This window comes from Mytilus trossulus, chromosome 14 (assembly GCF_036588685.1).
Source record: "Mytilus trossulus isolate FHL-02 chromosome 14, PNRI_Mtr1.1.1.hap1, whole genome shotgun sequence".
In the NCBI taxonomy this organism is placed as follows: domain Eukaryota; kingdom Metazoa; phylum Mollusca; class Bivalvia; order Mytilida; family Mytilidae; genus Mytilus; species Mytilus trossulus.
In genome coordinates this window covers 45,930,803-45,940,825 of record NC_086386.1, presented here as the reverse complement: position 1 = coordinate 45,940,825, position 10,023 = coordinate 45,930,803, and the positions used below count along the sequence as shown (strand labels likewise).

At 31.3% G+C, this 10,023-nt stretch overlaps 1 protein-coding gene across 1 annotated transcript; it reads left to right on the top strand.

Annotated features, from left to right (window-relative positions):
- Positions 1-261: 261 nt before the first annotated feature.
- LOC134696545 (uncharacterized) lies at positions 262-9,083 on the top strand. The gene is made up of 6 exons (XM_063558393.1): positions 262-373; positions 545-687; positions 2,981-3,257; positions 5,000-5,325; positions 5,695-5,915; positions 7,369-9,083. The coding sequence occupies exons 2-6, from the start codon at positions 630-632 to the stop codon at positions 7,552-7,554; spliced, it is 1,068 nt and encodes a 355-aa protein (XP_063414463.1). The 5' UTR covers positions 262-373; positions 545-629; the 3' UTR covers positions 7,555-9,083.
- Positions 9,084-10,023: the final 940 nt, after the last annotated feature.

The window sequence follows — 10,023 nt, the reverse complement described above, 5'->3', positions numbered from 1 at the left end:
CAACAGGAAAATATATATATGCAACTATCGTGTGTATTCTATATAATTGTACTTTTCAGGAGATACAGAAAGGTATATCTTGGAAATCCCACAATTTAAAAAAAATAAAGATTGCTTTTTCTCGATTTTCTTATTCAGTTTCATGCTCCAGTAGCTTCCAATGTTTCTGCAATATTGATCCGTTAAATTACAGTTATACGTGTGTAACTCGATATTATAATTATTCATACTACCAGTTTTAATCGGCATACTTCACTAGGCCAGACAAACTACGCATATCCAATGAAAATGAAAAGTGAAAGTAGTGTAATTAATGAATGACGTATTCTATGTTTACAGGAAGTGGTATTGTGACATAAGAAGAAATGCCATTGTAAGTAGAAGTTTGTTCGCTTATCAATGAGATGTCAGAATAAAATTTTATAATCGAGAGTGAAATACTTGCAATTAGATATGATTATGAGAAGCGCCTATAAAGATTTCGAATTTGATATGTTCTGAAATTCATTTAAACTCATTCGTATGTATCGTTCTATTTTTCAAGTATGTATATGAGTTAACAAGTGATTGTTCCAAAAATAAAGTCTCCTACTTCAACAAGAACGTCTAGTGATTGAGAAAAGCTGGACATGGATGAGGATGAATCGTATGAAGAAAACTCCGTCGTAGGTCTAATTTACGGACGAGGTACTCTATACATATTAATGTTATGCAGAAGTTTTACACAAATCAAGAGACAAGAAGTATTGTAATAACACAAACTCATAAACATAAGTATAAAACATATTGCTCCCTATATATGGTTTGAAAGATCTTTGCAATGCACGGTTAGGTAAATTTGAACAACAAAATTCATTTCAAAAACCACTAAAAGAATACTAGTACATTTAGTTTTTCTGTCTATTTTCTCTCATATATACTTCATACCGGAATTTTTTCAGAAGTAAGTTAGAAACATAATTATATCAATACATTATTATATTATAGATTTGACAATTTGACATGTACGTCGGTTTGGAATCTTAAATGGGGATTCGTTTAATAAAATGAATTGTAATGCATAAAAGACCGACTTTGTGTTCATAAATACCCCCTCCCCTCTATCCGGGATTTTTTCTCTCTCAAGTAACACAGACTTATAGTGAAAGTTGATTCAAAATAAGGATTATCAGATGAATACCAGAACTGTCATTGAATTAAAACAAAACGTTTAATTGATGAATTATTATCTAAAATAACAGTCAAAAGTTACCAAAGGGACATTCGAACTTATAAATCGTAAACTAAACTTTCAACGCCATGGAAACAAAAGAAAATGCCCTTTTAAGAAATTTAACAGACGTTCCTTACAGTATTTGCTAAAAATTAAACGAACTGATACAGTATTACCAATAACGATCTGCTAGTATTACCCCTCAGTTGAGTTTGTTTACAAAATAACATTTTCATCTTCTTCCCTCATACAATTGCTGTCTATAAAAAAAAATTGAAACAACGATTTAATAACTAAATTGATTTTTTTTATTTTGATTATGTCATTTTCATTTTGACGTTTGAGAAATGAAATAATACATTAAAGTATCGATTAATGAAAATGTTATGAAATGAGCTGCTTGATTGGTAATCAATGTGTTTAATTATGTATGCATATATAGATTGTCTACTTGAACGTTGTTTGCGTAACAGTTGTTCAACCATTGAATTAATTTCAATACAACTTTCAAAATATTGTCAGTACTTTTATGTAATTTCTCAATCATGTTTAAACTTTTGTTTCAAATGTTTTTATAGTGTTTCAAAATATGAACCTTGGTTAAAACAATTGACTTTCATTTGTTGGTAGCTATTTCTTACAGAACATTGACTAAATGCTAATCAAACTTAGAGAATATCATATAATCAATTGTTTTTCACAGTTCCTATTTCAGATTTAAATTCGAATGCTTACCAAATATACGCATGTGAACGGGAAATGACAACACCTATAGCATTGTATAGCATTTATCGAGTTTGAAATAAAATAATATAATCACTCGTACCTATTTCCATTGTTCAGTCTTTATGAACGTGTAAAAATGAAATGAAATGATTCTCGTCCGCCTTTCTCATTGATGAATGTGGGTTTAAACATATCTACAAAAAAATAAAATCACCAATATACCGAACTCCGAGGAAAATTCAAAACGGAATTTTGCAAATAGCAAAATCAAAATATCACACACATTAATTGAATGGATAACAACTGTCATATACCTGACTTTTAACATGCATTTTCTTATGCCAAAAATGATGGATTATACCTGGTTTTATAGCTAGCTATACTTCTTAGTTGTATGGCAGTCACATAAATTTCCATTATATTGAACACGATATATGAAAAAAACCCAGATATAATAGGTAAAAATGTCAAAATTAGGCTACATCAGTCAACATTGTGTTATAATCTTGATCACTTCAAAAACAAACAAATATGTAACAAAGAAAGACAAAAAGACATACCGACAAATCATATTAGCACTTTAACTAATCATTGGAGTTCCACAAAAAAAATCAGTATATTTTACCATTGTATTTTTTATCCTATTTTACATTTTGATTGAAATGATTTCTGACGTTTCTTTACTCTGTACCATATCAGTTCAAATCACAAAGACTGGTCAAGCAGGTAGGCCAACTTTATTAGGTTCGCTCATAGATCGTTCTCTCACAGAAGTAAGGCCATAAAAAATAATTTTACTATCTTAACATTCTGATTATCGATCCATGTTTTATTACGATAACTTCTTACAACAAATGTATTTCAATAATATGAAATCACTTTTGACAATATTGAATATAACATCCTTGAATATATCGAGAAAACGAATTGTATTCATCAGCCAACAAAAAGGAAAGTGAATTAAAAAAAAAACGTTTTTGACTGATATAAGCAACAATTTGGATAATTTGAATCCTAATAATGAAGAAGATCTTTTTTAAGATACAAAGGAGAAAAACGGCGAACTTACAGACGAAGAGTATGGTCATTGTTATGAACGAAAACAAGAACTTCTTCAAGATTGCAAGCGTTTAACAGAATGTGTCAGAAAGCCGTTAAATGTAGCTATCATAGGACCACCAGGATGCGGCAAATCTTCGTTCCTTAATACTGTGTTTGCAAGTTTAAATAGTGATCGCTGGTACGAATACGCTAAAATTGGTAAATTCGGAAACCATGAAGGTGTTATGGGTATGCAAGTTACAAGACGTCTGAGAAGGTACTTTTTAAATTAAGTAATCTTAATCTGCAAATTAATGGCATTAATAACGTTTATGTTGTTTTTTTTCAAATATCGAAAGTTTTTGACAAAAAGCTTAATCAATATCTGATACGACTCTTGCAAGCTTGATTCAACAAATTTCAGCTTTTTTAACATATTTGTTGCTAAGGGTAAGGAATGTTAGAGTTAATATTGACTTATATGTTTGTAGATTTCTTATAAATGCTAGCGCTAGTCAATTAGTTCACATGAGGTTTATATTTTTCACCATCTTTTGCAATCTGTCTTATTTCATATATCTTAATTTTAATATATCAACACGAAATCTGTTTTCAAAATAACAATAGTATAAATAAAGGCAACGGTAGTATACCCCTGTTCGAAATTCTTAAATCGTTAGAGAAAAAAACAAACAAATCCTGGTTACAATCTGAGGAAAACTCATCAAAATAATAGAGAACTACGACCCAACAGAAATCAAACATAAAAATGTAACACACACAGAAACGAACTATAATTATATCAACTCAGAGCATTTTAAAATGGTGTGGGTTGAACCTGGTGTTGTGGCATGGAAAACCTCCCACTTTAATGGTAATATTAATTATAACATTAAAATGTCAACATTGCATGACAGGACTACAATACAAATAAATTGGAGAACAATATAGGACAGAGAAACAAATGAATAATAGCCAACAAAAAGGTACCTGGTTAAAACAATTTTAATACGCAAGACGTGCGTTACACAAGACTAACCAGGGACACTTAGTATAAACATATTTTTATTTTCTATAACAGACAAACAACTGCATATACAATTGGGTCACCTTAACTTCTAGAAATAAAAGGACGAGAGTGATAGAAGAAAGTAGACGGTTCTTTGTGTTTTCGGAGAGTGTATTGATTAGCTAAAATTTATTTTATTGCCCGGCGTGCACCAGATGTGCAGAGAAAGTTGACAAAGTCCGTATACGTTAATTGCACTGCAGAGGAACGCTAAGCAATCGTTAACCGCGCGTTGCATGGGTTTTAAGTACGTTGAAATGCAAAGATATACTCTTGGTGAGCTCCAAGAATTTCGTATGCAGCATACAAATTTCCATCCTGCTTAAGCGTTTGCCAAGCGTATACCTGTACGCTACACGCTAGTACTGCATACACTGCAAGCGCGTTGCAAACGCTACAAATAAGTTTGAGACACGTTTTCGGCATGTTTTGTACGCTTCAACATCGTTCGACTTTAACCTAAACGTATGCTGGTATATTCACTGAAGACCTATTATTGGAGACCTTCTGCTGTTGTCTGTTATTTGGTCGGGTTGTTGTCTCTTTGACACATTCCCCATTTCCATTTTCAATTTTGTTGTAGGGATTCAATTTTTGGTAGAGGTTGTCAGTTTTCATTAATTAGTTTGTATATTGTTTTGTGCAATTGCAAAATTATGCATGAATTCAAGCTGATAGATAAGTGCTTACTAAAATTATTTGTTCAACTATTTCGCTGACGACTACTGAGCACAGAGAGATGAAAAAAATTGTTGAGGAAACTTTTTATATCTTTGCATTTATCATATGCTGAACCTATCGAACAATCTGGAGACCTTTTGTATTGAAACAGCTTGGTATTCCTTTTTTTGCATAAACAAAGCTGGTATTGCAAAAAGTGAGACTTTTTCATGAGAAAAGGCTAACCAATTTGATGTCTACTTTACATTATTTTTACTAAAATATTTCAGCTTCCCTAAAGAAGAATACTATAGACAGAATGGCTTGTATATGTTACCTACATTTATAGATATGACTGGATTTGAAGACGATGATTCAGTGATAACTGAAGAACTCTTATTCCTTATCTTATCTGGAAAAGTTAAAGAAAAAGAGACACTAAATGACATTGCGACATATGGTAGATTGCATGGAATAACTACAATGCAAAACGAATACAGGAAAAGATCCCCTTACAGACGAATTAATAGAATCATCATTGTGTGTTCGTTAAATCCAGATTCTGCCATGCCAACTGCACTGTTTAAATCAGTAGTTAATGTAGCCAATGATTTGGGTAATACCGAGATAACATAATATATATCTATATATGAAACGTATGCGTGGACTAAAGCAATGCTATACTTTTCTAAATAATAATGAAATCTCAAAGTTTATGTTATATTCAAATAGAGATTACTTGCTCTTATTGTTTTTTGTTGTATTTGTTAAAAGCTATCTGTTGAGTCATACAAGATAAGGATTGGACATAATGAGTAAAGTCGTTAAATCTAAATTATGCGCGCATTTTGTCTACTCTATCAAATTATCATAATAATCAATTTGAAAAGATATTGATTCAAGCATGTTTTCCTAGCTGTATCGTATTGGTTACAACACTAAATTTATCTATTCCAAGAAATGCTTATTTTTTTATTTTTCATAGACATAACATTTTATGGTGTAATGACACATGCTGATATATGTAGAGAAAAGTATGGTAACAGATTACAAGAAAGAGAGAAACTGTTTAAAGAATATCTTGGCTTACCTGAAAATAGATTGGCAAGTGTAATTAATTACTGTCCAGCTGTAGATACTGATCGGTCATATGAGGATACTCTATTACCAGCTCTTGATGTTCCTGTACTGAGGCTTTTGAGACAGGTATTTTACTATAATAGCCCAAAGTCCGATTTTGTTTCACCTGCAGACACAATCACATGATTCAAACTCCCAACCATGTTTAAGATTTGCAATAGCATGTACCCTTGCAGAACAATTACTAAGGATTGTCTATTATGTTGATGTCCTCGGAATTAAAAGATCAAAATTTTATCATAATTACGACTGAAAAACTGCAGTATGACAATTATAATTATACCTAACACCCCCTAAAACAAAAACTAGCAAACTTTGCAAAACAAAAGAGTGGCATGTTTTAGTTCATTCTAGTATAACTTATCTCTTTCGCCTTGATATTTCTCTCGTGTTACAATTTAGATCGATATACTACTCGTTCCATCCGGGTGGTCGAAATCTTGTAAATGCATTTTGATTAACGTGTAAGGTTAATGTTCATTTAAGGAATCGAAAAATATGGCCAATTTTACACTATAGAATTTACTAGAAGTACAGACAAAAACGTCAATTTTGATATGCATTTTGTCTTCTGCAGAAGATAGAAAAAAAACAAACACATGACTCTCATTTGATATGGTCCACTCTTTTACACAATTTAAATCACCTATAATTGGCAGATGTCTATTGTCCATGTATTGTCCATTTAAATCAATACAACTCACAACATGAATTATATCAAGGCAGTTTCTCAATATTTTTCCAAACTTAGTTTATTTTGGCACTTTCAGCAGGAACGAAAAAAAAAATGAAGAACAAAATAAAGTAAAGTTTTTGAAATTTTGAAACTTAAAATGCATTTAAACTTTATTTATCTAGGTCCAGCCATATTCTAAAACTTTTCAAGATGCACAGGTTTGGCTGTACTCAAGAGTGAAATTTGTAGTGTAAATACTGTCATATTTGAAAAAAGGTTATGATGAACCTTAGCACTTTATGGCTTAAGAAAATATTCTATACGTACATGCATTATATTTACTTGTCAGTCGTTGTACTTGTGTGTGTTGGTATAAATATGTGTTATGTGTCGTGATTGTGTGTCTGAATGTGTTGTACTAGTATAGCAGTTATCATATTCTTTAATGTTAACAAGTAACTTAGTCATTTATGTTACAAAAGGAAGTATTAACAAAAATACCGAACTTCAAGGTTAATTCAAAATAGAGGACTTTCCCATAACGTGGAAAAAATCAAACGTAACACTATTTCAACAGAATGAACGAATAAGAAACATATGTAACATTTTCGACTTTGTTTAGGCATTTTCAGCAGAAAACGATTCATCAAACATATTTTTACTGCTAGCTAAACCTTGAACTTGCTTGATAGTTGATTTTGGTGATTAAGGTGAAAAACCAAATCATACACCATTGGTTAATGAAAAAATAATTGAGATCCATTTGCTTTTTACAGAAATATCTCTCTGATAGCATACACAATGTTTATTATTTTCTTTTCACTTTATCTTTCATGCTTTCAGATATTGACACCGGAACCAAACGATTCAGATACGCACACTGCTGATTATGTGAATGCAGTTTTCTCGACCATCAAGTCACGTTTGTACCATGGAAGTCGCTCTTTTATAACCTTGAAAAATGAATTTATGATTTCTCTCGTTATTGCAATATTGGCAATGTTATTTTATAAATTTTTTTACCAGTAATGTATAAGCATAAGATAAAAAAAAATACAGTTTGTTCTTCAACAGATCATATTCAAATCCCCAAGGGTATGTTGTTGCTCTGACTCTTTTTTTTTTTTAACTTGTTTAACTATTTATTTCAAATTCTATTAAAATTCAAATTTGAAATGTCATCATTCATCCTGAATTTTAAGAAAATAAGCTGTCAATTTCATGTTCACCAATTTAATTTGTAACATACTCAAAACTATATACACAAAATACAAGTCCTTAAGAAACAATTAACAATGAATTGGCAAATTTTGTGTTGCTATAACTGTACGCTGTACAATCAATCATTTTGATAACCTCTTAAGAAGGTTCATGGTAATGTCATGATAATATAAATTGAAGCCAGTGCATTCATCTTTGGTCCAAATAAGATGAGAGTTCAAGCCATTTTTTTGAGTTTTGGAATCATAAAGTTCAAAAGGTTTCTGGGAGACTGCAAGGGCACATGTTTCATAATGATATTTATGTATTTTAAAGACTACAGTCAATATCTAAATTACTTTTTGCAGGACGAATATAAGTGTACAACAAATTCCTTACTATCAATCTTGAAAATATCTATACCCCTCCTTAAGTGTGTCAATTACTTTGGTTAGGGGGGAAAATTGGAAGATTTAACCTACATGGAAATTTGGTCTTTTCCTTAAGAACTCGGTTTTTATAATCGTAGCAAAATGTCTTTTTACAATGAATATGCAAAATCTTTTGTCAAGTTTTAATAACTGCTTACATTTTGGTTTAAAAAAGCATAAATTTGCAGTCATTGCATAACTTGTAATTCATTGCATTTTATATGAATTATTTACAATTCGACTATGACATGCTTCTTCGGCTTTGTGAATAAACCCATGCTCTAATTCAAATAAAATTTGTTTGCACATGCGTATATTGACTACTACAGAATAATGAGTTTTATCAAATTAGCATGCATTAAATGTACTTCATTTACTTTTAAAAAACATTTCCAAACTCTTAAATCATGCACATGTTGTTACTAATTCATTTGTTATGACTGTAATGTGTTGCAATTCGAAATTGACATATTTGACCTAGATACAGCAATCGTTCATCCTGGCTGTTCAAAACCTTTCCCTCTTAAAAATCACATTGCCAGTCGTTTGTTGTTTACAAACAATAAAAGGGGTTTGTTTACAAACAATAAAAGAGAGGTGCATGGGAGAGTCTTCAAAACCCTCTACACTTGTACACATCGGACATAGAAATTACCTTACTTGTCTTTATCTAAATCGACATAATTGATGCATTCTAGACTTTATTGTAGTTTTAACATGGGTAGGCATTATATTTGTGTTATTTCAGCCCTCACTTTCGCGCAGTCAAATATAATCACGAATATAATGCCTACCCATGATAAAACTAAAATAAAGTATAGCTTGCATCAATTATTTCTTAACTATTATTTTGAAAAATTAACAAATAGTTGGTGTATTATAATATATAAACATGTATTTTGATATTAAAGTTCTCATCATAATGAATATGTGAATTAAGGTTCAAGTAGTATCAACCAAAACTTAAGAAAAACTACCATGAACAAAGGCAACAGTAGTATACCGCTGTTCAAAACAAATTAATCCATGGACAAAAAACAAAATCGGGGTAACAAACTAAAACCGAGGAAAACGCATTAGATATACGAGTAGAACAACGACATAACACTAAAATGTAACACACACAGAAACGGACTACGCATCAGACAAAATCCCACGAGAATAACAAATATAACATTAAAACCAAACACATGAATTTGGGATAGACAAGTACCGTGACACGTCTTATCGCAATGTGAATTTACACTAAAAAATAAGAGAAAACAAACGACGCAACGTTAAAATGTAACACACACAGAAACGAACTATAATATAACAATGGACATATTCCTGACCTGGTACAGGACATTAATAAAGGAAAAAATGGTAGGTTGCACCTGGTTTTTTGGCATGCCAAACCTCCCTCTTTCATGGCCATTTGAAGCATAACATCAAAATGACAACACAACACCACAGGGTAACAATATAAATAAATTGGAGAACACAATTGACAAAGAAACACACGGACAACAGCCAACAAAAGGCTACAAGTTCTAAATTTTAATACGCCAGAAGTGCATTTTGTCCACACAAGACCTACTAGTGACGCCCAGATACAAAAGTTTGAAAGCCGAAACAAGTACAAAATTGAACAGCATCGAGGACCAAAAGATAAATGAAAATTGTGCCAAAAGCGACCAGGGTTTTCTGTTATTTACCATAACATTCCTATTACTTAGAACAATTTATACTTTTGGAAACAGTAAATTTTATAAAATGACTATAAAAAAAGATGTACATGATAAAACTGAAGTATTAACTACACAGGAAACAACTGAAATACATTACATAACCAGACATTTGCAACACAAAAAGTAGAACACAGAAT